The sequence below is a fragment of the Canis lupus genome, chromosome 10 (assembly GCF_048164855.1).
Source record: "Canis lupus baileyi chromosome 10, mCanLup2.hap1, whole genome shotgun sequence".
NCBI classification, from domain to species: domain Eukaryota; kingdom Metazoa; phylum Chordata; class Mammalia; order Carnivora; family Canidae; genus Canis; species Canis lupus.
In genome coordinates, this window is record NC_132847.1 from 54,002,440 (window position 1) to 54,030,105 (window position 27,666).

Below are 27,666 nucleotides of genomic sequence, written 5' to 3' on the forward strand. Positions count from 1 at the left end.
TGTGTTTTTATTGTTATAGGGTGGTTTGTTTAAAGTGCTGTATATTCAGAAGAAAATTTAGTCTCACACAGATATATAGCTGGAAAAAGAGTAGTATATTTATAGTCTTTTCAGGTAATTGTGTATATTCTTTGCTACTACCTCAATACTTGACAATTGGTGGTTTCTTAAGGGTTACTTGCAATGTGGAGTCTGAAACCACATCAATAACTTTTTTGTACTATGTTACGTTGGTCTGTGTTGCACTTTGGTTGGATTTTTTACCCAGGGATATTTATGTAACATCATGCATTTATCATTTAGAAAATATTGATCCACTCACTGAGCTATGCAAATGTTCCAAATATTGACACATTTCATTATGCATTATAAAAAGAAATCAAATTCCTTAATATCATGTTTGGTTTCAATGGAAAAGTCTAAGTTTTAAGTTTTGAGAAGCTATGAAGCTCATGGTAGCAGACCTAAGTTTTCTAGAATTCTAATTTTTACTTGAAAGCTCAAATTATATCATTGGCAACAAATACTTTTGGGTTTGGGGGCACCTGAGTGGCTCAGTCTGTTAGGCGTCTGCCTCAATTTTGGCTCAGCTCACGCTCAAAGGGTCCTGGGATTGAGCCCCACAACAGGCTCCCTGCTCAGCGGGAGCCTGCTTTTCCCTCTCCTCCCTGTTCATGCTCTCTCTTTCCTCTCTCAAATAAATAACATCTTTTAAAAAAATGATCTTGAACTTATGGACTCCTGAAAGGGTCTCGTCTCGGGCACCCCTAAGTGCTGGTTTTAAGAATTGCTGGTTTATTAAGATTTTATTTATTTATTCATAGAGACAGAGAGAGAGAGAGGCTGAGACACAGGCAGAGGGAGAAGCAGGCTCCATGCAGAGAGCCTGACGTGGGACTCATCCAGGGTCTCCAGGATCATGCCCTGGGCTACAGGCGGCGCTAAACTGCTGTGCCACCGGGGCTGCCCAGAATTGCTGGTTTAATGGGTATTCGAGCCCCTCCCCAGAGGTCTCCCTGAGGCATCACTAGTAAGAGGTGTGTATTGGTCACAGTTCCTAAGGACATGGCAGCGAAGTGGCGGCAGGAATAAGCAGCTGTCCTGGGCTGATAGCTGGAGTTCAGACAGTCTGGACTACTGCTTGTTGGGAGGTTGTAGAAGGGATTTGATCTCTCTGGTTCTCAACTCACGATGCTAGGACATTGAATCTGGGTTGAGGGGGCCACAGTGGTATGCACTGGAGTTGCCAGGCCTCTGCGTCAGAGAGGTGATAATGCATCTCTATTTTCCAGTGCTTAGTGTGGGCATGGCTTAGTAAATATTGAATGAATTAATCACAGGTGACAGGAGTGTTGGTAGGAAGTTGGCACCTTCCCTAATGGGCTGCCCTGGGGAAGACAAAGTAATTCCACTTACTTTAAACTTACTCTAATGGAATAGGAATAGAAGATGTGGCTTCAAGGTGAAAAGTGCCCAAGAGAAGTAGTGGGTGGTGTTGAATTTTACTTGGAGGGAGAGGCAAGGATATATACTGGGCAACAGGGCTGGTTAAAGAATCATGCATGAGAATTGTGGCAGACCTAAGAGGATGGCCACTGGGCCCGTGCTGTGTGGGCAGAGGGGGGGAATGTGGAAGGAAATGGAAACAAGATCTACCTCCCTGACTTCATCCTTCCACTAAACCTCCAGATCAGCAGGGCTCCTGGAACAGGGCTACTGGTACCTGCCTGGCCATGAGGGGAGCTGTGCCCCCTAATGAAGCCTTACACTTAGGTCAAGCTTTTTCCATTTTCTTCTAGTGCTATTCTAGGCAGGAGTAACAACAAGGCCTGGAAGGGCCTATACATGTCCCAGCCGGGTCAGCAGTAGAATCTACCTGATGCAGCCTCAGCTTGGATTCTTTGCTTGTTAACAGCCTTGACCAAATCTGTGGCCATAGTTCTCTGAGGCTCAGACACTTGTATCTTATAGGCTTATTCTTTTCATCAAAAGTGCTTTTGGAAATTTGAGTTTGGCCAGGAACTGGATTTGTTCAAATACCATGAGCAGTTATGAAGAACGGAGTGTCCCTGGTAGCCACAAAGAGCAGTGGCAGCTGCTGTCCTAGCAGTAGAAGGATGACACTTGGTGAGGTGTAGGCGCTGGCCAGTGAGCTAGGGGACAACAGGAATAGGACTTCTCGGCTTCCCAGCTCTGGTGACTTTGGGGATCTGGGTGCAAGGAGGAGGAAGGGGCCGCAGGGGGCAGATTGCCATCATGAGCCCCCACTCCATTTCTGAGCCAGATGACCTTGGTGACAGAACCGAATCCCAGTCTCTCCTCCGCATTCCCTTTCCCCAAGAGGACTCTCCCATCTCCTCACAAAGCCAGGCAGAGGTCGCAGGCGGAATCACTTTTATTGGAGCATGACCTGTTTGGGGCTTACAACCCCGTGGCCCCCACAGGTAGTTGGGGGTTGGGGTAGACAGTATCAAAAAAAAGAGGAGTAGAGCCAAGGCTGTGGGGACTGGCTGGAAGCTGCTGGCAGGGTGGAGCGGGCAGGAGCCCTGGCAGGTTCAGACTGAGGTACAGCAGCATTAATAATACTCTTGGAGCGTTAATACTCTAGGGAGGGGCAGGCACTTAGGGGGCCCTAGGGCATGAAGGCACTTGGAGTCAGGGAGGGGACAGGGGATGTGCAGCGGGACTGGGGAGGACCAGGCCCAGGGTTTGGCAGGCACTTTGGGGAGTGCTGGGGTTGGGCGGCTTGGGCCCGACAGCCCAGAAGGCTTTGGTAGTGGCAGGCACAGTCTCTGGGCTGGGTCTGCATTAAATAGAAGTGGCTGCCCTAGTGCTCATCCCGAAGCTCTGAAGGCAGGAACTTGTACTGCTGTTGCCGAATCTGTGCCAGCTTCTTCCGCGCCTCTTCCAGCTCTCGTTCCTTCCGAAGCATCTCTTCCTGTGCAGCAATGATCTGAGGGATGGAGATCCGGGACTCAGTTTAGCGAGTACATGCCTGGGCTACAGGGTCATGGGGCCAGTGCAGGCAGTGTGACTGTCCTGCTGACAATGTCCTTTAGAGCGTCTGGGGCAAAGCTCACCTGGGCAATGCCCCCAACCATTTTCTCCTTCACTACCACTGTCTCGTTCTCTTGGTCTTCAAAGGCTGCAGCCTTCTGTGCTGCCTTCACCAGGTTATCCGAGGCTCGCTTCACTGCATTGCCAGCAGCCTGGGTAGAGAGAAGGCAGTGGGAGGCAGGGAACTCAGCTGAGAGAGTCTCTCTACCGCCTCACAGAAAAACATGTCTTGGTGGTAACGGTTTATTATTTAAAAATATTTTATTTACTCATTCATGACAAACACAGAGAAGGAGAGACATAGGCAGAGGGAGAGGCATGCTCCCTATGGGGAGCCTGATGTGGGATTCGATCCCAGGACCCTGGAATCAACACCTAAGCCAAAGGCAGATGCTCACCACTGAGCCACCCAGGTGCCCCGGGGGTAAAGGTTTAAAAAAGCAGCACAGCCCAAGATACAGTCAGACCATTAGGGTTCCTCACCTGAAGTCGTTTCATTGCCTCAGAGTCCTGGTCAGCCTTGACCTTGCAGGCGACAAGGAGCTGGGCTGTGGAGGCAGCCACCTGCTTGGCTGATGAGATAAGCTTCTCCTGGCTGGCATGGCCTTGTACAGCTGCATTGGCGGCTTCACACAAATTGTTGGTGGCTGCAGCCACCATCCGGGCCTAAAGTGAGGAGGCTTAGATTAGAATATGCCTCTTGCCCTGGTCTTTCCCCTCTCCTGCCTTTGCAGACCTCCCTGTGAGAGACCTAGTGGGGATTGTGTACTCACAGCAGAAATGAGGCCTTGGGACCACTGCCCATCATCCAGTGCATTGGCTGGAATGGCACCCACCTGTGGATGAAGGGGGGAGCCTACTCAAGACCTGCACTCTCTATGGGTGGGTAAAAGCCGCCCGCCCCCCATCATTTTGAGTGTGGACAGCAAAGCTGCTGCTGTTCCCATTCCTCGTATCTGAGTGCGTACCTTCCCTTGGGCCACTAGTTCCCTCTGGGCAGCGGATGCTGCCTTTACCAGGGCGCTGGTGGCTGCCGCGATGGACTTGGCAGCCTCCAGTATCTGCTCCTCAAAGTTTAAGGACTCATCTGCCTCCTACAACAGACAAAGGTTCCAGAAAGATAAGCAAAGTGAAGGTGGGGATAATCTGCCAGTAGGCGGGCGGGAAGAGGGACTCAGAGGCCTGACCTTGGGTTTGGCCCGAGGCTTCAGCTGCTCTAGCTTTTTGGCTGCGGCCTCTATGGCGGCTGCAGCTCCCAGGAGTTCATTCTCAGCGATGACCGTGGGGTCCTCTGGGTCCACCCATTCTGTTCCTGGTGGGGCAAAGGGAGGAAGAAAAGGACTAAGGCAGAGCAGAGAGGTCAGGAGCACTGGGCAGCATGGTTAGTGTCCCCAGCACCTGGCACCTGTGGGGACTATGAGCAGAGGGCGGCTCAAAGCAGCCAACCAGGAGGCAGAGCTCTCCCCATGAAAAAGGCTGCCCTTCCTTCCTGCCCCCGGTCATCCCTCACCCTTCATGGCCTCAGCAGCCTGGATGAGCTCAGTGACCGAACCAGCCACACGCTTGGAGTGTCCTGTCAATTGCTGCTTCAGCTCTGGGCTTGGCTTCTGCAGGGTCTGGGGAAGAAAGAGGGCAGGGAGCAAAAGCATCAGATTTCAGCTTCTGCCAGAGCTCAGACACAGGGCCGACCGTGACCCCTGCCCCCTTCAGAGACCGCTCCACACCACAGCCCTCAAACCCCATGCCCTCTGTGCAGGTGCGCTCTGGGCACCATACCACACATGTGGTGGAGACAGTGGGGCCGTGTCGTGTGTCACTCACCGGCTGGCAAGGAGCAAGGAGAGTGATGAAATGAGAAGAAAGAAGAGACATCGAAGGTAAAGAAGGGAGTGGTCAGGTGGGAAGAGAGGAGAAAAGAGAAATGAAGAGGAAGACGTGAGCGGGAAAATCAAAGATGCTAAGAATGATGGGGCCCCAGTGGAAGGGAGGCTTGGGAATGAGAACAGATTTGGGAAATAGAAGGTGGGGTGGGGAGGCATTCTGAACAAACAAATTGACAGTTGGGTGTGAAGCACACAGGGAGGAGACCTCATTCAGGGGGGCTGGTACAGGGAGCAGACAACGCCCGCCTTCCTTACCAGCAGCACATGGTCCAGCAGCTCCAGGTAGCCATTGGCACATTCCCGGCCATAGTGCAAGGCTCGAAGCCGCACATCAGGGGCCACTTCTGGGTGGTAAGCTGCTTCCTGTCCCAGAGAGTTAGCATTAGGATCCCAAAGAGCTCCAGGACTCCCAAGACCCTGCCTTTCTCCCCTCCCGTGGCCTGCCCCAAAGCAGCCATACCACCTAGGATTCCGCTTTACTATCAGGGTTCTTACCTTGCAAGCGCGAAGCATATCTGCGATAGCACGACGACTGAGATTGGCTGTGGCGATGACGTCCTCTTGGCGACAGGAGTTGCCAGCAGCAACAGCCTTGGCTGTTGCCATGGTGATACCCTTGGTCATGCGAATAAAATCTTCTGGGGTAGAGGTCTTAGCAGGTGGCTCTGGGGAACAGAAGACCTGTTGGGGGTTGAACAAGAAGAAAAATTGTACAGTGAGTGAGACTCAAGACAGTGTAGCACTCTGCTGATGTAATCTGATCCATTCACCCACATGCTCAATAAGGGGCATTCATCAAGTATTCATTGTGGGTCAGGACCCTGAAGGAGTTCACAGATCACAGCTAACATAAGGCTGCTGGCCACTTCTGACCGAAGCGACGGGGGAGAGTTTATTTGTTTCAAATTTAAGAAGAACCTCTGAGCTGGGCTTTTATTCCTAAACTATAGAGAAGCCTTGAAGGAGTGAGTAGTGGAGGTGAGGGGCTAGGTCTAAGAGATCTAGATAACAGGAAGGCATTTTAGGTAAACAGGAGGCCATGGATAGCTGGGATGCCAAGGGAGACAGTACCAAGAAACGTTCTAGAATTATAGAGATAGTGGAGCAAAAGGTTGATGGGGCCTTCCTTGAGGATCAGACCAAGAAACTTAGAATTTTTTTTTTAAAGAATTTTTAAGATTTATTTATTCATGAGAGACACACACACACAGAGGCAGAGACACAGGCAGAGGGAGAAGCAGGCTCCATGCAGGGAGCCCGACGTGGGACTCGATCCCCGGTCTCCAGGATCATACCCTGGGCTTCAGGCGGTGCCAAACCGCTGTGCCACTGGGGCTGCCCGAAACTTAGAATTTTATATAATATGTAAGTCATAAAAATATTTTGACGTATGTGTTCATCCAGCAAATTAAAAATCAGCAGGTGGTAGATTCTGTGTGAGGTGCTAGGGATGCAATGGGGCACGAAGGAGACAAGGCCCATGTTCTTGTGGAGTTTACACTATCATTTTTTAAAAAAATATTTTATTTATTTATTCATGAAAGCCACAAAAAGAGAGGCAGAGACATAGAGGGAGAAGCAGGCTCCATGCAGGGAGCCCAATGTGGGACTCGATCTCGAGACTCCAGGATCATGCCCTGGGCCAAAGGCAACGTGCGCTAAGCCACCCAGCTGTCCTTACACTATCATTTTGGACACAGACAATAAGTAGGTAAACAAATAGAAAAATAAAATACTGACTGGGCTGTCCAGGAAATAAAGCAGGTGCTGTGCTGAGAAATAAAAATGAGGTCCTTTCTCCGGTAGGTGGCCAGGGAAGCCTCTTGAAGGAGAGAGCCTTTTTTTTTTAAAGATTCAAAAAAAACTTTTTTAAAGTAATCTCTTCACCCAAAGTAGGGCTCGACCTCACAGACCTGAGATCAAGTGTTGCATGCTCCACCGACTGAGCCAGTCAGGCACCCCTGAGGAGAGGACGTTTAAGCTGCAACCTGAAGGACTAGAAGGAGCCAGATATTCAGGAAGCTGAAATAGAGCAAGTGCAAGGAGCAGCAGCAGGAGGGGCCAGCATATATTGGGGCTGGGACTGCGGGAGGGGGGAGAGCAGGACAAGAGGGGACGGGGGGAGGCCGTGGGGCTGGAAGGTGATGGTAATAAGTGTGGATTTTACCACAGACACCAGGGTACTAAAGGTTTCAAGCAGCAAAGTGACATAACCTCATTTACATTCTCTGGCCCCTGCATACAGAGAGTGCATTGGGGTGATGAGTGAAGAGGCAGTGCAGATGGAGCATAGTATGGCATACATATACCGCAGGACTGGTGATGGTTTGGACCAGGTGGAGGTGGGAGAGAGGGGCAAAGAGAAAATGAGATACACTCAAAGGAAGTGCTGACAAGTCTTAGTGATGCACTTAGATGTGGGAATGAGAGAAAAATGGACATTATAGCTGCATTCTTGGCTTTAGGATCTGAGTTATTAAAAGGTACCACTGAAAGGGATGGGAAAGAGGAGGGAATGGTCAGGTTTAGGAGGCAGAAGGTTAAGAGTTTCAGTTTGGGCATCGCCAAAGACAGTAATAGAAAGGTGAATTCAGAAATGAGCAGGATAAGAAGGAGAGGAGGAGGGAAGGGGAGGGGAGATCAGAGGGCAAGCAGTAGCCCCTAGGAAGTCACAGGTGATTTAGGGGAAACCTGCATGACTGGAAGTGGCTACTGGTGTAAGAGGAAGTGTCTGATGGCCAGAAGCTGGAGGACCTGGCATCTTGGTGGTCTGTCAAACAGGCGGTTGTGAATGACTAAACTTAGAACTGAAGTCAACTTGCTAGAGAATGACCATGGAACCGGTTAAGCTTGTCAGAGAAAAGGATAGAGAAAGCAGGTGATCTGTACCAGTTTGGGCTAGCCTCCACATTTACCAGGCTGGAGGTGGCTCCATGACACTATAGAAGAGGTGCTGAAGAAGCAAGACAAGAGTCAGGAGGGCCAAAGAGGAAAAAATTCCAGAAAAACTTGTTAGCAAAATAGAATGCTTTAGAAATGTCTGAGAAAGATGAAGACCAAGAAGAGCCCACTGAACGTGGTGGCTGGGAGATCACTGTTGGCGGGGAGAGAGCAGGAGGGTGGGAGGAGGCAGTTGTCAAGTGCTAAGAAGGAGGAGGGGAAAGACACCAGCACAGTTCACTTACAAAGTCTGGCAGTGAGCAAGGACAATGTGTGTGACTGTTAACACTTCTGTGAATATTTGTGAAAGTCAGGTTCACAATCTGTCACTATCCCTCTCCGACCCAAGTCCCTGGTGCCCCAGACTCTTGCTTACCGCCAGCTCCTGCCGTATGTGTTCTGTGGTTGCCTCCAGGGCCCGTGTGCCTTTGGTAGCCTCATCTTCCACGGCTTTCACAGTCTTAAGCAGTGATGTCACATTGGTCACCATCACCTGGGGGCATCAGAGGAGTTGGAGAGAGGGTCATGTTGAGGAACAGGGGGAAGCGCACCAATCTTCCCCTCTCCTGATGTTGCTCTCATTCCCTCTGACCTTGGCAGAGTTCTTGAGCTGCCACACAGCAGGGTCGTCCCCAACTTTGCCAGCTGCAGCCTTTGTGGCGCTGATGAGGTCTCCCAGGGCTTTGGCCACATCTTTCACTGCATTGATCAGCACTACCTGCATCAGGGAGCAGAGGCTCTGGTCCGTGAGAGGGAAAAGGGGGAACAGGCAGTGAGTGGTTCTGGCCAGAAGTTGGGGTGTCAGGTGGATACCTGTGTCTCGGGGTCCTCGGCTCCCAGGCTGGCTGCACCCAGCTTGACCACATCAGCAAGCCGTGTGATGGTGGCCACGGAGGACTGGGCAGCCTGTGCTAACTTCTCCTGGCTCCCGGCTGCGTTCTGCACCAGGACCTTGGTGTCTTCCACCAGCACCTTTGCGGTCTTCAGGATGCCCTCCCTGAGGGAGGCCCAGCTTAGTCAGCCCCTCCCAGGCCTTCCCCCAAGCCCTGCGGTCTCTCCTGAGCTCACTCCCCACCCAGCCTCCGGGAGGCCTGGTTCCCTCCTCACCGGTGGTCGGCGAAAGTTTCAGCACCCTCGCGATTGAGGGTACCAGCTGTAGCGAACATGATGGTGGTGTCAAGGTCGGCAATGATGCCAGATACGGCGCTGGCTGCAGTGATGCAGGCCTGCGTGCCACGGTTCCCAGCCTGGAGCGCAGCCAGCACGTGGGAGACCTGGGGGAGGAGAGTCATGTGGTGACTGGTCAATGCCTTGAGGAAGGGAAAGGTCACTGGTGCTCAGGAGAAGGGATGGGGGAGATAGCAGGGAAGGCCGGAGGAGACTGGGCAGGGCTGCAGGGTTGGGGGGCCACGGGGATGAGCACAGTTACCTTCTCAGAGACTCTCCGGGCACACTCTATGAGCTCCTTCTTGGTATAGGCGTCGCTGGGGCTGCACTGCAGGGCGCCTGCCTTGGTGACCAGAGCAGCACAGCCATGCCCCAGCTCTTGCACCCGGTGCTTGATGTGGGCACCTATCTGGGAGGGGATGGAAGAGGGAGATGGGCTTTACGAAAAGTACTCGGGGCTTGTGCTTGGAGGAGTCACCAAGAACCTAACAGAACATGCATCGTAGACTAAAGGGTTGGTAAGAAGTGCCCAGCATGCAGATTTCCTGTTTCATATCCCTCAGGCAGGAGGTCACCTCCTACACATGGAAAATAATAGCATGTAGGCACCAACTGGTGAGGATTATGTTAAGCACGGTGAGGAGGTGGGGGAGAAGCACTTTATGCTGGGATATTTGAATCAGCGGGCCATGGCTTACAATTTGGACTGGATGTGGTTAAGGAGGGGTTTAGGGTTGGGGATTAGGTGTGTCGTGGTAAGATCCAATTACTTGCTTTCTTGGAAAGTCAAGAGCTTGGGGAAGGAAAAACTAAGAAGAGATTACAGGCCTGCAAAAGAGCACAGAAGCAGCCATAGGCCCAGAGGAGGGTTGGCAGACCAGGAAATCTCTAGATTGTTGGCTGTCTCCTCTACCCCTTTGACTTCGGTCCTGTCCCTATACGAGCCCTGATCACTCTTTAGTGGAGTAGCCCTGGGGGTGTGTTCTCCTTTCTATAGAAGACTAGAGGAAAGGTGGGATGGCCCCACAGGCTGACATGATGGGGACAAGGGCCATGCCACCTCGATTTTCTGTGAGGGGCAGGGGAAGGCTTTCACAGCAATTGCCCCCATGCTTACCTCTTCGTTCTCAGCAGCCACAGCTGCAGGCTTGGCCTGTGAGGCCAGGCGGCCATAGTCACTGGTCAGCTGATTAGCAAGAGGGCCTAGCTCCTCAGGGCTGGTGTTTGACTTGGTTACCTGGTGACAACAGAAGAAGTAAAGTTATGCCCAAACTAAGCTCTCTGGGGTTAGTCTTATACTCTCCCAAACTCACCATCTCTTGAACAGTGACAGCAATGGCCTTGGCTGTCCGCACCATAGTTGTTTGGTAATCCACAAAGGAACCTTCTGGTTCACCCATTGGTCCTTCATCTAGCTGAGGGGGGCGGATGGAGTAAGGAGAAAGATTATCAGGGTCTCTGACACTGAGCTTAGGGACCCTGGCCCAGGGAAGCCTCTGACCACAGGTACACCCAAGACTCTAACCTGGTTGATGGCCTGGGTGATGGAGTCCACCATGCCGCCAACAACCCCAGCAGCACTGGCTGCTTCATTGAGGGTTGTTGTTAGGTCCTCTACGGCCTCTGTCATCATCTGTACAGCCTCCTCCAGGGCTTCCTGGGTGTGAGCTGCTTGCTGTGGGGCAGAGTGAGTGAGTGGAGGTGGGCTCTGGTGTTCCTGTTTCTCCGACCTCTTACTAGCAGTAGCCCCTCCCTCCCACTCTCAGTACCTTGGGGTTCCCGCCAGCCTCCTTGGCCGTGTACAGCAACTGCAAGGCAGACTCTGCCAAGGTTCTAGTCTGGTCCAGGAGCGCCATCTGCTGCGGGTGGCTCAGGGTCTTGGAGGCAGCACCCACTGCAGCCAGTGTGAGTGGCTCAAAGTATTGGGCCATCTGGGACACCTGAGGCCAGGGGTTTGAATGGAGGTCAGCTAGGCCAGGAATCTTTGCCTGCCCTGCCGTGGGAGTCCCCACTTGTCACTCTAGGTACCTTGTGTCCCAGCTGGGAGGCTTCAGCCCGCGCAGCACTGGCCAGTGGCTCAATAAGGTGGGAGATCTCCTGCACTGCAGTGAGCATCTGAGTGTGCAAGGCCTGGGAAGGAAGCAAACTTGAGCCCTGACTGTGACCTGGAACTGGGTCTGCTACTTCCTTCCATATTGAAATCACTCTCCCCTGGGCCTGTTCTTCCCATACCCTTGACGTCTCTATGGAGCACACTCCTGGATACCCCATCTTCCTCAAGTCTGCCACCCCTCTTCCCAGATGCCACTTTTCGTATAACCTTGTTCCCTGTTACCTCTTGAGAGATGCCTTCACGGGGAGCAAGTTGTTGGCTGACTGCAGCAAGGGAAGCCTGGTCTAGGTCCCGTAGACAGCTGTTTAGAGCTGCAATGGCTGTCTCGCACTCCAGCTGCCCTGGAGCCTTGTCCCTGTAAATACATCATAGGCTCCAACATCAAGAACATCCCTTTAAAACAAGGCTAGTCTGTCTTTCCCCATATCCTCCAAATCTTGGACAACACGTCTCCTCCAACACTATCCCATCTGATTGCACTACCCCTGCCCCTGTTCTGCTACAGTGTATGTTCCCTAGTCACACAGGTTCTCTACCCCCTCCATACCTCATGCTTGTAATGAGCTTCTTGATGGAGTCCGAGACAGTACGGGAGTGGCCAGCCAGCACTGACCAGCGCGGGGGGTCCCGGGGATTGACTGCTAGGGCTCGAGCGGTCTGGATTAGTCCTCCGGCACTCTCCAACATTGTCTTGGCAGAGATCACAATGGGCTCCATGGCAGCCCGGCCCTAGGGAGAGAGGAGGCAGGGAGGCTGAATCTCGAGACTCCTGCAAAGATGAGGAGGCAGCTGACCCACTGGTTCTCTCTTCACATTGCCTCACCTCAGGGCTGATCTGGGCAGGAATGCTGGAGAACTCAGGGTTGGATGCAAAGGCACTCAGATTGTCCACAGCCTCCAGCAGAGGGGCTGTTGCTGCTCGGCACTGAGCACGGTTCTCTTCTGTGAAAGCTCCGTCAAGTGCCTGGGAGTGGGAGTGACAGGCTCTCAGGACTGACTGTTGGCAAAGGAGGTGAAGCCCAGGTCTCTTCCCCTGGGCTAAGGCGGTGGGGAGAGGCTGGTGATGACCAGTATGACTAGGAAAGGGCTTGGACTCAGGTAGACAGGACGTGGTAAGGGTCTTAGGGACTGATGCAGGGACTAGAGGAGAGAAGATGGGACAGGTCAGAGGGGGGCTGGGAATTTCAAACACTGACAACCTTGATAGTCTTGACAAGATTGGCTGTGCTGTTGGCCACCTCCTTGGCAGATTGTACAAACTGGCGCTTGGCGGTAGGGTTGGCAGTCCGAGCAGAAGCTAGACGGCAGCTGTTACACAGCGCAGAGGTGTGCTTGGCCACGATGGTGGCTGCAGAGAGCACCTGCGGAGACAGACACGTGGAAGAGCCATGATGAGGGCAGGAGGGAAATGGACACACTTGGGCAGGAGCCCTGTGGGTTGGGGAATGGCGAGCAGTATCTCTGGAAGTCTAATTAGGAAAGACTGAGTTTACTTAGGAAAGATCTTCACTGAAAAGTGAAGATCTGGGAGACAGAGATCCCCAATGATGAACAGGGTGCAGGAAGGGGCAAATGGAAGACAGACACACTGATGGGGAAATTGTAATGGAGTAAGTAGAAGAGTGAACTCAAACATCATGGGAAAGTTATGAACTTAGCAGTAGCCAAGAGTGACAAGAAACAGGGCAGGAGAAGACACCAGTGGAGAAGCTGTGTGTAGAAGGTCAGAGACGCATCTCCACGTCTTCTGCATCTCCCTCCCTCCCTCTCCACTTGGTCAGTCCATCCTGGCCCAGCACCGGTTCCCAGACTTGCCCATAGTACCCGTTCCCTTAAGTTACCTGGGCCTGTGTACAGCCAGGCTCCCCCAAACTCTGACAGGCCATCTGGATTGCCTGGTTTGCACGGGCGAACTGTGTGGGCTCTACCAATCCTTGTTGCCCAGCTTGGCTGTTGGGATCGGAGACACCTACCAGATATGCAGCCTGGGGAGGGACAAAGATGTGGGTGGGTGAGACTAAAGAATCTCTCTCCAGTGGGATCCAACAGGGACAGTGAGGACAAAGGGGCATAAGGCTAAGGTTAGTAGGCAGGGTACTATGTGAGTGGAGATATACAGTAACAAATGATAATTACACTATAAAAAAGAAAAAAAACCTCTCCTGTTTTGTTATATGTGTCTGAACATCTCAGAAGATTAAATAGGTAAAATAAAAAAAAAAAAACAAGAACACAACACACGGTATAAGGGTTTCATCAAATTTCTGTTTAGATGTGTATCTGCTGGATTGTAAGGTAAAAAGTATTGCTTACTCTAAGTAGAAGTCAAAAAAGGTTTGAAAGCCACCCTGCCACGCACACACACATGCACACATACAAAACCTCTTTGGAAGAGTTTCAAAACTGTGAAGACTACTGGAACCATGGATATTTACAACACTCCCACTCTTCAGAGATTTGGAGAGAGGGAAGGGATGGGTATGATGGTTGCCAAAAATTTTTTATGATTAGAAGACCATCAGAAGGTTTGATTTATACTTTAACACATGGTGGCTCTCCTTTTCCCTCTTTATGCTTTTCCAGAAATAAGTCACACCATATAGAATAGGCTACCCAACAGGACAGGGCAAAGGGAGGTAGGGGAGACTGAGGAAGCAGGCTGGTGGGCTTTAGGGAAACAGTCTGAGATGAACCCTCAAAGCCAGTCTGACTTAAGGATTCATACCCTAAAGTAAAACGTTCTCACAGCTAACAGGTTGTTTTATACTTTACAGTTGCATAAAAAGGCAAAGCTAAGTGGTAACTCAATTAATTGGATATTTAGTCACTGGTACTATTCTAATAAAGTGGTAGTTACGTGAAAAAGGACTTGCATATGCTTATTAGCATAGCCCATGAATGGACAGTGTCACCATAACCCAAGGTAGCAGGGGCTCGGTGGGGGGGAGGGAGGGGAGCAACCAGAACTGTTGGTATTCCATGATTGCTGACAAACATCTCCACTGAGGGTAAATGCAGTTTCCTTAGAGTTGGTTTTGCAAACATGACTTCTTGGTTATCTACATCAGTGTCAGGCTGCTGAGGAGGCAGGGAAGGGGGGCATGGGGCCGTCCAGGGATCGTCGCAGGGGAATACCTGTGCAGCTGCCTCGGTGAAGCCACAGAGGGCCTTGGAGGCTGTGGCAATGGCCTCCCCAAATTCTGGCAGGTTCCCGTTCTTGGCATTCTGGGAGATGCCAGTCATGGCCTCACCTAGTACCTGAGAAACAGAGTGTATCAGGAGGGTCCGTCCCTATCCTCAGAGGGCCGGAGGAGCCCCTGGTTTATTCCATCTTCCTGCCCCCTCATTCCTGGGCTGCACTTGCAGCACTTACCTTTGAGTTCTCCATCACACTGTCTAGGCAGCCAAAGTAGGACATATCATTGATGGGCTGAACTGGGTTCTCTAGGAGTTCCCGGACTGTCTGTACAGGGGGAGGACAGAGTTGAGATTCAGACACCTCCTTCACCCCAAAACCCACAATACCTTCTTCAACCTCTATACCACTTAGCCTGCCAAGTGCCCACCTCCAATTCCCGCAGGGCATTGTCACACTCCTTCTGGCCTGGTGCCTGCTGGGTGCACATGGTGATGAGCTGGTTGATGCTGTCAGTTACCGCCCTGGGAGGAACAGGAAGCTGAGTACATGCATGCCCATGCCCATGTCATCACTCTTGGGGTCCTATTTGCATGGAAGTCTCGAACGATTTCTCTTTTGCGTGTAACCACTCCTAAGCTGGAATGTCTCATGAGATGTCCCCTCCCCAGGCTCTTCAACATTCCAGGGCTGGGTTTCTCAGCTCCTACTTACCGGGCAGCTGCAGCCAGCTGACTCTTGAGGTTGGGGGCGGCAGGGTCTGTGGACAGGGCCTTGGCAGCCAGAAGAAGTTTGCTCGAAGACATAGAGATGCCCTTCAAGTTGGACACGACTTGGGCCCGGTCCTCCTGGCTCTGTTGAAGGCGAAAAGGTCAACACATCGTCCAGTCAGTCCTTTCTTATCTGTCTCTAAAAGGGCTCTTCCGTCCCAGACACTCAAACATTGCTAGAGACTGGGAAGAGGAGGGGAGGGAGCCAGTCGGAGGTCAGGGCTGTGCAGGCACATGGGCACCTCCCATCTAACACCTGAGCGGGCCCTGTGCCTTTTCGTACCGGGGCCTGTCCTGCCATCTCCACACCAGCTTCCAGGAAGGTGCTGAAGTCCTGTCCAAATCGACCTGAGGCTCGAGCCAGGTCCTGAGGGGTTCCCCGAGAAGCTTGTACCAGTTCTGTGGCTGCCTGGTTCAGCCCAGCGGCAGCCTCATTCAACCGGCTCTGAGCTTCTTGAAATGTCCCGGTGCTGGGTGGAAGCTGCAGGGTCAGAGAGAAAGTCAGAAGCAAGCATGGGGAGCGCTGCAAGGGAGAGTTGGTCATAGAGCGCTGGGAGGTGGGCACAGACCCTGGGAGTAATGAAAGGGTGTACATCTGGGAAGTCAAGGTCAAGGAGAGGTCTAGAGGCAGAAAGAAAAGCTTGGAGTTCTTCCGCTCCTACATGCTCCCCCACACCCTAGGCCTCCTACCGAGTCACTCAGGAGCCGCTTGCTGGCATCTCCCACCGCTCGCAGGGCATTGTCCACATCTCGCTGGCCAGGAAGGCAGCTGACACAGCGGTTCAGGGCCTGAGTCACAGCTTTAGCCACCTGAGGTGGAAAAGGAGATAAGCGTTGCCAAAATGGACACCGTTTGGGAGAGCGCCCCCCGCCCCCAATTTATGGCACGTAGGAAAGAACTGTTCTACTACCCCTGGAAGTGAAGAGGAAAGGGGATGTGTGCCTGAAGGGCTGAAGTCAGGATATCAACTGATAGTAACAACACTGCCCCAAACTGGTGTTCAGTGACGCACCCCCTCAGCCTGAGACCCTCCTTCTAAAACTTAGGGGAAGGGTGGAGTCCAGACAAGAGTGGTCAAGGGCAGGCCCGATGATGTAGATGAGACTTTGCTCTAGTCTAGCTGGGCCTCTTCCCCAAACCTGACCTGGGCAAGCCGTTGCTGGCTCTCGGGGTCCCCTGGATGGCCAGCTGCCTTTTTTGCTTCCTCGATGAGGCTGCTGGCCTTGTCCAGAACATCGCTGGCTGTGTCAAGCACAATGGCCTGCACTGCAGGATCTGACGTCAGGGCAGCTACACCCCGAGCAGCCTGGGCCAGTGACCGCAGCCCACCTGCCACATCCCGAGCGGCGATCCCTGGGGGGACAGAAGGGAAAAGGCACCTTAACTGCCAGGCCCGATTCCCATGGTTTCCTCTGTCAGCTCCCCTTCCTGGCTCTGGCCACATACCTGCGTAATTCTCATTGCCCTGGGCAACCTCCCCCAGCAGCTGGGCAATGGCAGAGCTCACTGCTTTGGTGCTGTTACCCAGGTCCTGGGCACATTTCTCCATCTAGGGATGAAGGGGGAGATTCAGGTGCAGAATGAACGGGGGATCAGGAACTTGAGAAGTGGGCTGGTGGTTTATATTTTATTTTATTTAAAATTATTTATTTATTTATTTATGAGAGACAGAGAGAGAGAGAGAGGGAGAGAGGCAGAGACATAGGCAGAGGGAGAAGCAGGCTCCATGCAGGGAGCCTGACGTGGGACTCGATCCCGGGTCCCGAGGATCACACCCTGGGCCGAAGGCGACGCTAAACCGCTGAGCCACCAGGGCTGCCCCAGTTGCTGGTTAGGGGCAGCTACAGAGTGTAGGTGGGAAGGTAAACCCCAGGGCCCGATGAAGAACGAGGTCTTAAGAATACTTACGGTCTCCCCAGGTAAGGGCTTAAGCTTGCCATCTCGAGCTGCTGCCTTCACTTCCTGCAGGTCTCTCTCGAGGTTCTGTACCACGCTCAGTGCAGAATCCATTTCCAAAGGCCCACACGCTTCCTGAGCCTACAACGAACGATAAGGGGGTTCAGGCACAGGATGTATTGCCATGTCCATGGATGCCCCAGGTTATACAATTACCCCTGTTGTAGGTTATTCTGCAGACTACCCATCATCCCAGAACTCTACCCTCGTTTTCTCTTTCTTCAAAGATTTGAGAAGGAGAGAGAGAGAAAGAGTGACACATGCATGGTGGGAGAGAGAGAAAAACTTAAGCAGATTCTGTGCTGAGTGTGGAGCCTGACGTGGGGCTTAGTCTCATAAGCCTGGTATCATGGCCTTGAGCTTAGACCGAGAGTTGGATGCTCAGCCAAGTGCACTACCCAGGTGCTCCTACCCTCATTTTCCAAAGCCAGTCAGCTCCCGTACCTTCTGGGCAGCAGTACGAAGTTCAGCCAATGCAGTACCAAGGTTTTTGGCACACTGACTCAGCTGCATGGCCGAAGCCTGGTCCTGAATTGTTGGCACTGACGCTTTTGCAGCAGCCACCATCTTCCCACCTGGCTGTTGGGGAACAGGCAGGCAGATCAATATGCCATCTGCTTAGGTACAGGGACTGATGATGGTTAGGACACGGTGAGTGCTGCAGCTCAGTCTGGGAAGGAGGCTATTGGGGGCTACTGGCGAAGCTTAAAATTGTGAGCCATCTCGGGGACTCAGAGGGTGGGAAGGGTCTTGTCTGAGAGGTGGGGAAGGATGCCTTGCCTGTAGAAAGCTCTGGCTTGCAGCAATGAGGGCCAGCTGAGCACTGGGACTGTCAGGCTGAGCCTGGCTCCCTCGGACGCCCTGCACCAGCAGTGGAATCTGTTCTGCCACAGCCTGTGGGTTAAAATGTCATAAGAGTCACCTCCCCACAGACTGGGGGAAAGTCTCCCTCCTCCCACACCTCCTTCCACTGAGTCTCACCTTGCAGCTCTGCACCAGCAGGGGCTGGGGGCCGGCAGAGGCCTTGGGGGTGGAGGCTGCGTGCTGGGCTGCAGCAATGGTCTGTGTAGCTGAGGCCGCAGCCTGTTTGGCTGCATGCTGTGAGGACAGAGTAGTCAGGACAAGCCCCAGGAGGTCCCCTGCCCAGTTCCCAGCCCACCCTGGCCATGCTATCCATGAGGAAATGCTGATTGAGTCTCTTTTTGCATGTCCCTCCTGGTGGTGTTCCTCCCACAGCACCCACTCTCTTGCTCCTGGTTTGCTTCCCAGCCTCACCTCCAGGCGCTGCACCAGCTTCTTCTTGATGGCATTCTGTGCAGCTGCATTGGTTGCCATGCGCAGGCCCTCGGCTGCCTCCCGCAGCCGCTGCTGTTGTTCTTCACTGTCAGGGTGGGCAGCTGCTCCCTGAGAGAAGTAGAAAGATAGTCATCATTCAGCATCCCTGTGGCCCCCGAATACGCTCTGCTCTGACCCTTCAGACTCAAACATTTTCCTAAAGTCATTTCTAACTCTCCCCACTGAAAGGTAATCTCAGCAGAGATAAGCTGCCTCAAGGCAGGCAAAGGGGAAGTGTCATGAGGCCCTGGATTTCCTCTGGGCTCTCTTCAGGTGGAACTGTTTCTTCTTTCCCTCTTGGGGTGAGGAGTCAGGTTTCCTTCCCTACTCCCCACAAAATGCCACTAGTAAATGGGGGTGAGGAAGAGCTCTCTGGGCCAAGGAGGACACAGTTTAGAGCAAGGATCTCAAAAACCACATCAGGGGGCCTGGGTATTCCTGCCAACTGGAGAGCCCCAGAGCCCTGAGAGTGTGAGGGCCTCCTTGCTTCTTCCTGACGGGTCTTCTGCACCCTGTGTCCCCATGTCTCAGTGTCTTGTCTTTGTCTGTACTGCTGCCAGTGGGACCCTGTGGACTGAATGCTTATGTGCATTCTTGGGAGAGATCCAGAGAGCAGGCAGGTGGTGGCAGCAGAGTAGGGGCAAGTAAGGACAGCAGACCTTCAACTGAGAGGAAGAAAAAGGGGCGTGGTGGCCTGTCAGTTAGCAAGCACTATAGCAGTCACACCAGCTGGGGGCCTGGGCCGCCATCCACCTGAAGCCTAGGGTACACTGACTTCCTGAGCACCCCTATCTATTCTTGTGTATCTCCTGCTTTTCTTGGGTCTCTCCCATCAAAAAAGGTGACCATCTGGACCTTTCTACTTCCCTTCAGGTCTCAGTCTGAGAGTTTGCACAGAAGGCTTTATACCTTGGCAGCCTCCACCATCTTGGCTGTGGCATCAGCCAGGATCTTAGCAGCGCTTAATAGCTTGCGAGAATTCTCCAGATCACTCTCCCCCTCGGCATCAGCCTTGATGGCATTGACCAGGTCAGATGTGGCTTGGGCTAGGATGCGGGCCTGTCGTACCATCTCACCTGAGAGGACAGGATATAATCAGGTAATGAAACCAGAGACACTACGGGGGTACCAGGGGTGGGGAAAAGTGGTGCCGACAAGGTAGACCTAAGTGCTCTCGAGGGCAATTAGAGACACAAAAGTTCTGGAAGGGATTCCCCTGCAGTTGTCTTTTGAGCTTAGGCTCTTGGAGAGTGAGATTTCCTGGTAGGCTTCTATGGGAGGGAAGACAGTCTCTAATGGGTGTTTTTAGCAGTCTTGAGAGGATGAGATACTCCTTTTGAAGGCTTTGGGGGTGAGGGGGTAAGGTGGAGTGGAGAAGGCTAGCTCTTCATAACGCCACCTTCCAACTCCAGCTCTGGTGTACGCTTCTGTATATTCTCTAAATGCACCAAAGAAGTCAGAACAGGGATGGTCATATTCCTGCTTTATGGATGGGAAACTGAGCTTTCAGAGACAACACCTAGTCTCCTGTGCTGAGTCCTTAGCAGGAGGTGGCAGGTCTGCAAGGGAATGTCCACTGGGCTCTGGGAGCCTCACTGGGGTTCTCTGTCTTCCCAGGAGTGGTATTCTTACCAGCATCGCCCATAGAACTGAAGATGTTCTCGGTGACTGTGAGGATGGTGTCAGTGGCCTGGTCGTAACGGCCAGCAGGCCCGGCCCCTGTGGCGTGGGCCTTAACATGCTGCAGCAGCTCATTCAGGGCCTGGGTGACAGCTGTGGCCGCTGCTCCTACCCCCCGCAGCAGCTGCCCATCTTCTGTGGCTGCCTGGGAGGCAGATACACAGCCTTCCACGGCTTTGGCCACCAGGCGTCCGGCCTCCACCAGCTGCTCCTGGCAGACAGGTGAGCTGATTGTAGGTGCTACCACCTGTAGGCAAACAGTGTCAGAGATGAAGGCCATGGAAAGGAGTTGGGCAGTGGAAGGTGTCTGTGGCTTTTGCAACAGTCCCTGGGATAGGTTAAGGATGAGCCAAAGAGGTGAAATGAGAGGTTCTTGGGCATTGCACCATCACCCCTTGGTGTGAGCCAGCACAAGCCCTGGGGCTCACCTTGGTGCAGGCCACCAGCTGGGAGGTGGACAAGGCGCACTGTGTTGCTGCAGCAATGACCTGGCTCTGAAGCCCCGAGTCCTCTGTCCGCTGGGCCACGCTCTTGGCCTTGAGGACCAAGGCAGCTGCGGCACTTGCCACAGCCTTAGCCAGCTGCATTAGTACATCCTGTGAGGGAACAGCTGTCAGCAGGGCCCAAGGATGGGCTTGGGGTCTATGGACCCTTCTCAGAGGCATAAGCTGTTTCATTTTTCCCCGACTCCAATCATAGGACAGTGTATGCAGAAGCCACCAGAAGCCAACCCAAGCCCCTTCCTCGAGCGCCCAGTGAGACAGACCCCCACCAAGGAACAAACCCACACCAAGAGAAACAGAGCCTACACCAAAGGTAGAAATGCATGAGGCGGATACACTCGGACGGCGATGGGGAGGGACAGGCAGCACTGTTACAGTAGGATGGAGAGAGGCGCCTCTTGGGGTCCCTCCCACTCCTAGCTTCCCTCCTCCATTTCTTCTCAATTGTGGTTTGGAGTCACCCTGGAGTACAAGACCCCGTACAACCCTCCCTGATCCCATTTTCCCCAGCCCTGCCTGTGATATGCCTCCAGTCTCCCATCACATTCTGTTCCCCCTAGGGGGCTGGGGGAGAGGTGCAGAGCGAGTGTATGCGGCTCAGAGAGGACAAAGCTAGGAAGGCCCAGGCCAGAGGCCGTTACCGTGGGGGAATCGGGGGCAGATCGAACCCCAGCCCCTCTGGGTGCACATATCTGCATGGGAAATCCAGGATGACAAGTCAGGTGAGGAAACTGGCATGGGGTGGGGAAGGGGGAGCTAGAGGAACAGTGTCCTTGGGGTGGCAGGGAGGGGGCTTCAAGATGTCAAGTTGTGACAAGGGCTATATATAGGGAAGATAAGGAAAAGATGACAGGAGGCTACAATATATCAATCAGCCAAGGGTGAACTAGTAGATTTGGTTTGCACTCAGGGATTCTGAATTCTCATCCCCCAGAAAGGGACTGGAGGTTCCCAGTGTTATCCCCTGCAAATAGAAGTTCAGATTGGCTCTGATGAGTCAATTTGTAGTAACAGGATCAGGAGCTAGACTCAGGGTCAGAGGTTAGCTCCAAGAAGCTTATGTTCCAGGGGATGGGTAGATCACTAACCTGGAAGTGGGGGTCAGTATCACTTTCCCCAATTTGCTGCAACAACTCCCCACTGGCCTGGCCCACGTTCCCAGCTGCTTGCAGCAGGTTCTGACGGGGCTGTGGAGAGTGGACGCCAGTCAGAAGCTGCCTAATTCCTGCCCACATGCCCATGGGTCCTCCTGGCCCATAGGTCCCATACTTCCACCCTATAGCCCAGCCTGCCCCCTTCTTTGGGCTCTCCTCCCTGGTGCCAGCCCGCGACCCCCGACCTCAGCGCTGGCTGGCTGGGCGCTGCGCAGCAGCTCTGACACCGCCCCGGCAAGGCCCTTGGCGGCCTGTAGCAGGGGCCGGCCACTGCCCCCTTCGTCCTCCAGCAGGGCGGCCAGCAGCTTCACGCCTCGGGACATCTCCGTGAGGTTGGAGGAGATGGTAGTGACCGCACAGCCCACGGCTGTATAGTCTGTCTCTGCAGGGTCTCCTGGGGGCAGAGGAGGAAGAGGAGCATGTGTCAGAGGTGGGCAGGCCAGCCAATGGGCGGGGAAGGCGCCCAGTCATAGGTGTTAGTCACATGCACATCCTGAGAGAGACGTATAGGCAGTCTCTTCTATGAGTCAAGGTGCAGTCCCACCCAGAGCCAGTCACACTTGTGCTTGCACGCGCTCCTCCTCCCCCGTCCCACCATACAGAGAACTTGGCATCCGGCTTACCCGCCGTCAGGTTCACCACAGAGGCAGTACCGGCTGTGATGGCATCTACCTGGGAGTGGATCTCATGCTTTGATTCATCCATCTTGTTCTTACGCCAGGCCTTAGAGGCCTGAGAGAGAGAGAGACAGTGAGAGAGGGAGAGAGGCAAAGCTCAGGATCTGCTCTGGTTTGGTTAACTCCAATCCCTCCAGAGAGTCCCAGCACCGCTGGCCTCTCCTCCTTCCCATACTCACAGCATCCTGGCCCAGAGGGGGCAGAGTGTCAAAGTCATCCAGAGTGGCCTGGGCAGCCTGCACAGCCTGCATGCTGGAGTTAATGGTCCCAGTGAGTGCCTGCTGGGCTGACGTCTATATGACGAGGGGAGGAGAAACAGGGAGCGTTTAGAGGCAAGAAAAGGTACAGGAGAACTTTAGGCTGGAGATAGGAATACAAATAGGGACGTAAGGGGATCCCTGGGTGGCTCAGCAGTTTGGCTCCTGCCTTTGGCCCAGGACGTGATCCTGGAGTCCCGGGATTGAATCCTGCATCGGGCTCCCGGCATGGAGCCTGCTTCTCCCTCTGCCTGTGTCTCTGCCTCTCTCTCTCTCTCATAAATAAATAAATAAATCTTAAAAAAAAAAATAGGGACATAGGAAAAGACTGCCTAGCTCCTGGCTGGGTCCAGCTGGTACTATGGTGGCAGCGGATGCACTCTTACCAAAGGGGGCATGTGTCCTCGGTGCATCTGGCCACTGGTAATCTGCTGCTGGGCTGGTGGCATGCTGCCCATCTGGAAATTTTCAGGACCGGAGGCTCCAGAGCGCATGATAGCAGGCAGGGCCACAGAGCCGTGCTCCACCTTCCCCACCCGGTTATACTGCTGCTGGAGGACTGTCGACCTAGAGAGGGTATATGCTGGGCAGCACTCAGAAGTCTGTGCTCTCACCCCCCTCCCACCCAGCTCTACCACCTTTGCAGGTCCTGTGGTCTAGGGGGTGCGTGAGGTGTCATGATATGGCCTGCAACTGGTTAAAGAACCATCCTAGGGATTCCCCCCACCCCTGCCCCCCACCCCGTCAGAAGTCACTAGAGTCTCCCTGCCTTCCCTGCCCCTGATAGATGGGATCAGCCCAGTTCCCTTCATACTTTTTGGGGGAAACTGAGTCCTCCAGCATAGTAGACTCCTCGTCTCCCTCCAGCCCAAAATGATCCTTGCTTTTTTTCTGTAGGAAGGGAAAAGGAACAACAATTAAAAAAGAGAAAGGGAGGGAAAAGGCAGCCTCATCTTCCCCTGGTCCGCCTTCTTCCAGAATCTGGGTCCCCCTCACTTTGAAAGGACTGGCTTGGACAGAAGGTAAGGGAAGACTGAGCAGAAGGCTGGGGTGGCACCTTCTTAAGGATGATATCGATGTAGCCGGCGATGAGCTGTGCGATCTGCTCCCCTTCTGTCGTCTGTACTGAGTAGTAGCCATCTTGGTAGTCCCCGAAGTCCTAGGGTGACAAGGTGGGGGCTTGGTGAGACAGCCGGCATCTACCCAGGATAGAAGAGGGTGGAATGTGGGCAGCTCTGGGGGGGAATCCTGCCCTTCTTTGATTTCCGCTTTCTTTTTTTTTTTTTTTAATTTTTTTATTTATTTATGATAGTCACACAGAGAGAGAGAGAGAGAGGCAGAGACATAGGCAGAGGGAGAAGCAGGCTCCATGCACCGGGAGCCCGACGTGGGATTCGATCCCGGGTCTCCAGGATCACGTCCTGGGCCAAAGGCAGGCGCTAAACCGCTGCGCCACCCAGGGTTCCCTGATTTCCGCTTTCTTTCTTTGCCTCCCTGGAGGGCAACATTTTGTTTATGAGGAGCAGTCTTTGTGCTACATAGTATCAAACACATGCCATCCAGAAAATCTCTTTTCTTTCCTCCTGATAATAAAGTTGGGAAGACACAAGTATTTATCATTGAATGACTTGTAACTGAGGGTTAGTCCTAGTACCTAGAATGGAAAAATAGCCTTTACTAAACTCTCATCCCTTCATGGGGGTACTTCATCAAGGTGGTATCAGTTAACCATCCAGCACACCAAAATATAAAGCCAGGAGGAAAACTACTACATAGCTGCTGCTGAGGATTATTTTTCTATCACCTTTTTTTTCTCTCTCAAGTTTCCTACAAGCCCAGTTCACTGGTGATGGTTCTGTCCTGATGATTTTTTTTTTTCTAAAGATTTTATTTATTTATTCATGAGAGACAGAGAGAGGCAGAGACACAGGCAGAGGGAGAAGCAGGCTCTCTGTCGAGAGTCTGATGTGGAACTTGATCCCAGGACCCTGGGATCACGCCCTGATGCGAAGGCAGATGCTCAACCACTGAGCCACCCAGGTGTCCCTGTCCTGATGATTTTATTTATTTATTTAAAAAAATATTTTATTTATTTTTTCATGAGAGAGACAGAGGGAGAGAGAGAGATAGAGAGGCAGAGACACAGGCAGAGGGAGAAGCAGGCTCCATGCAGGGAGCGCAACGTGGGACTCGATCCCAGGTCTCCAGGATCAGGTCCTGGGCTGAAGGCGGCACTAAACCGCTGAGCCACCCAGACTGCCCAGTCCTGATGATTTTAAAGACTGCTTCATTTAAACATCACCTACTCTCTAGGAAAGCTTCTCCTCTACTCTGACCTCTGTGGTCTTGCAACTGTTGCAGAGTTCTCCTTTTTTCTGGAGTCACTCAATGATTATCCTGGGGCTCAGTACATTATCCTGAGAGACAGGAAAGACCTGTGCAGCTGCCCCTGGACTGGAAATTCCAAAGCCCTTTCCCTGTGGCCCCCAGACTCACCAGGGTGAAGCTCTTGGGAGAGGCAGCCCAGCGTTTGATGTTGGTGAGGCTCCATTCCTGGATCACCTCTTTGGTCTTCTCGTCCACCCGCATCACACACTCCTTAGTGATGCCCAGAAGTCTAGGCACCAGCTTGTTCTTTCCTTTCATCTTTTCCTGTGAGGCAGAGGCTGTCTTTGGTATGGTGGCCAGAGATATCAGACAAGGAGTGAATGAGCAGATCCTATCTAGACCACCAGGGGGTGCTAAGGATTGTGGGAGAGCCAAACAGGGGTTGGGGGGGTGGGGGCGCTGAGGTGGGGGTGGTGTCTGCAGGGAGCCACAAACTCCTCTAGGGAGAAGCAAGGGCACAGGGGCAGCAGCCAAGTGAGCAGTAGAGAGGGCTGACAACCCCACACGTTTCCACGGAGAATGGGACTCATAGGGATGATGGAAAATGTGACCAAGGGCAGGGCCAGACTTTGAGGGGAAAGGGGAAGAATGGGAATAAGGCGGACAGACTGAGAAGGGTCTGTCACCCACCTTCACCAGAAAGAAGGAGACACCATAGGTCTTGAGGGAACGGGCTAGCTTCACGTAGCGAACCTTGGCCTCGATCTCACTCATCTGCCCACAGTTCTTGTGTGCCTTAGAGTGGGAAATGGGGAAAAACGTTTAGCAAAACATGGGGGGATGGTGTCACAGACAAGTTGCGACGTTAACCACAATGGGAACGTACTGTGGGAGACACAGGAAAGGTTAGAGGGTGCAGGGTATGAGAAATGAGAGGGTGACAGGATGGGGGTGGACAGAGGATACACAGAAGTGACACTTCAAGGAATATAGTTAAACAACTTGCAGATGTTCTGGAGACATGAACAGATAAGTAGAAGGTCAAATAGAAGGCTTTTTGGGCTGAGTACTCAAGAAGTGGGGATAACACTTTACATTTGTACAAAGATATACTTTTCACAGTAACTTCAGGCATACTGTCTCATTTGATTCTCCTATCAATCCCACCCAGGGCAGGCACTGTCATCCCGAGTTAGAGGCAAAGAAAAGAAAACAAGAACACTGAATTGAATTCCACAGCAAATGCAGTGATGGAGCTGAAACGAAAAGCCCAGGTCTTCTGCTTTCTTGGCACAGGAGAGGTGGGAGAAGAGTTTGATGGGTGGAAGCGGGGTGGAAGGAGATAAGGAAGGGGCAGGGGTCCATTCAGTCAGTAGGATTAAGTAGCAAAGCTCCCAAAGCATCCCAAACACTTTCCCCTACCCCCATTCACCTGGAAGATCTTACGCTCTCCCTTCTGCTTCACATACTCCTTGGGCAGGAAGTCCTTCAGGCTACACCAGAAAAGGGAGGGTCAGCACGGAGTGGACAGCATCAGGGATATGTAGGCCATGGACTGTGGGCCTGGGGGCATGAGGAAATGTCTAGGACAGTGTTATCTTTGGGGAGAAGGAAGGCTCGAGGGAACAGAGTCTGGATTATCCGTGAAATCAAGATGATCTAGCATTAGCTCTTGACTGCAGCCTGTGTCTCTCCCTACAGGGGAAGGGACTGAGGGAACCTGAGTTGTAGGCTGTCCCTGAGGGAAAGAGGGTCTAGAGCACTACCACAGGAAACCAGGAGGAGAAGGAGCTCAGTAGGAGAATGACCATGCACATAGAAAGCTAAGCAAGCCACGCTGAACTCTACACATTCTGAGGAGTATCAGTGGATGAGACTTGTGAAGCTTTCTAAGTCTGTGTTCCCTGGGAGGAGAAATGTACTGTTTTCCTGTGGCTACTGCAGTGAAATTCTTCAGAGAAGCTCAAAAAAGTTCCATGCTTGCTTGAGAGGTACGGGGTAGAGGCAGAGATTCTGGACTACATTCATACTCCACATGGGACCAGTGAGGAGGTATATAGCTGACGGCAGCAAAAACGGTACCCATGTGGGTCAAACCCTGGGTGCATCGGAAGAGGAAACAGAGAGAGAAGGCCTGGTGGGGGTGGGGGTGGGCAGGACTGTTGAGGTTGCAACGGCAGTAAGTCCTGGGCCCTAACAGGGTGTGGGATGCAGGTCACTCACTCAAGGAAGCCAGCCTTGTGCTTCTGCTCATTGTGGGGCCCAAACTGGATCTGGCATTGGAAGCCAGCAAACTCACAGGCCTTGTCGAAGGAGACAGGGTGGGAGCCATTGAGGATGTCATCTCGTGCCTGGAGGACACATGGCAGCAAGTGTTGTGTGTGGGTGTGGGATGCCCTCGCAGTGCCTCTGCCCCCCTCCCTACCTCCCTTAGCCCAGGCAAATCCTCTCCACACCTGCACATAAAGGAGGTTCAGCTGTACAGGGTCCCGGGAGTCCACATTCTGGTCTGAGTAGAAGAACTTCCTCCGCAGCAGAAGTGTCTCATGCTCCTCCACCCCCTGTTCCCTCAGCGTGCGGCCATGGTCCAGCCAGTTCACTGGGACACACAGAGTCCCCTCAGTGCCAAGCCCCTAGGGTGCCTGTGGTGTCTGGTCTCTGGCTTTTTGTTTGTTTGTTCTTTATCTCCTACCTTCTCTTACCAATAAG

The 27,666-nt window shown here is 52.9% G+C and overlaps 1 protein-coding gene across 4 annotated transcripts in view; it reads right to left on the minus strand.

Moving 5' to 3' along the window:
- Positions 1–2,377: 2,377 nt before the first annotated feature.
- Positions 2,378–27,666, minus strand: part of TLN1 (talin 1) — a 33,019-nt gene continuing 7,730 nt past the window's right edge. For 3 of the 4 annotated variants that reach the window (XM_072841863.1, XM_072841865.1, XM_072841864.1), the window contains exons 6-58: positions 27,414–27,556; positions 27,181–27,308; positions 26,390–26,450; positions 25,648–25,752; positions 25,126–25,281; positions 23,687–23,788; positions 23,444–23,520; positions 23,016–23,196; positions 22,552–22,665; positions 22,319–22,427; positions 21,881–22,089; positions 21,630–21,728; positions 21,183–21,233; positions 20,467–20,634; positions 19,991–20,285; positions 19,268–19,434; positions 18,299–18,427; positions 18,005–18,121; positions 17,804–17,917; positions 17,468–17,602; positions 16,976–17,104; positions 16,514–16,616; positions 16,212–16,420; positions 15,757–15,876; positions 15,350–15,547; positions 15,011–15,150; positions 14,727–14,820; positions 14,534–14,623; positions 14,296–14,418; positions 13,002–13,145; positions 12,360–12,521; positions 11,984–12,124; positions 11,708–11,889; positions 11,383–11,515; positions 11,076–11,177; positions 10,817–10,987; positions 10,573–10,722; positions 10,361–10,462; positions 10,165–10,284; positions 9,310–9,456; positions 8,988–9,154; positions 8,694–8,877; positions 8,473–8,598; positions 8,257–8,373; positions 5,436–5,621; positions 5,196–5,303; positions 4,568–4,673; positions 4,245–4,369; positions 4,026–4,151; positions 3,831–3,893; positions 3,541–3,723; positions 3,081–3,209; positions 2,378–2,953 (exon numbers count right to left, since the gene is read on the minus strand). In XM_072841863.1, the coding sequence (XP_072697964.1) occupies positions 2,828–2,953; positions 3,081–3,209; positions 3,541–3,723; positions 3,831–3,893; positions 4,026–4,151; positions 4,245–4,369; positions 4,568–4,673; positions 5,196–5,303; positions 5,436–5,621; positions 8,257–8,373; positions 8,473–8,598; positions 8,694–8,877; positions 8,988–9,154; positions 9,310–9,456; positions 10,165–10,284; positions 10,361–10,462; positions 10,573–10,722; positions 10,817–10,987; positions 11,076–11,177; positions 11,383–11,515; positions 11,708–11,889; positions 11,984–12,124; positions 12,360–12,521; positions 13,002–13,145; positions 14,296–14,418; positions 14,534–14,623; positions 14,727–14,820; positions 15,011–15,150; positions 15,350–15,547; positions 15,757–15,876; positions 16,212–16,420; positions 16,514–16,616; positions 16,976–17,104; positions 17,468–17,602; positions 17,804–17,917; positions 18,005–18,121; positions 18,299–18,427; positions 19,268–19,434; positions 19,991–20,285; positions 20,467–20,634; positions 21,183–21,233; positions 21,630–21,728; positions 21,881–22,089; positions 22,319–22,427; positions 22,552–22,665; positions 23,016–23,196; positions 23,444–23,520; positions 23,687–23,788; positions 25,126–25,281; positions 25,648–25,752; positions 26,390–26,450; positions 27,181–27,308; positions 27,414–27,556 (7,166 nt within the window). In that variant the 3' untranslated portion in view covers positions 2,378–2,827. The remainder of the gene's footprint in view (positions 2,954–3,080; positions 3,210–3,540; positions 3,724–3,830; positions 3,894–4,025; positions 4,152–4,244; positions 4,370–4,567; positions 4,674–5,195; positions 5,304–5,435; positions 5,622–8,256; positions 8,374–8,472; positions 8,599–8,693; positions 8,878–8,987; positions 9,155–9,309; positions 9,457–10,164; positions 10,285–10,360; positions 10,463–10,572; positions 10,723–10,816; positions 10,988–11,075; positions 11,178–11,382; positions 11,516–11,707; positions 11,890–11,983; positions 12,125–12,359; positions 12,522–13,001; positions 13,146–14,295; positions 14,419–14,533; positions 14,624–14,726; positions 14,821–15,010; positions 15,151–15,349; positions 15,548–15,756; positions 15,877–16,211; positions 16,421–16,513; positions 16,617–16,975; positions 17,105–17,467; positions 17,603–17,803; positions 17,918–18,004; positions 18,122–18,298; positions 18,428–19,267; positions 19,435–19,990; positions 20,286–20,466; positions 20,635–21,182; positions 21,234–21,629; positions 21,729–21,880; positions 22,090–22,318; positions 22,428–22,551; positions 22,666–23,015; positions 23,197–23,443; positions 23,521–23,686; positions 23,789–25,125; positions 25,282–25,647; positions 25,753–26,389; positions 26,451–27,180; positions 27,309–27,413; positions 27,557–27,666) is intronic. The other variant, XM_072841866.1, reaches the window with a different exon arrangement.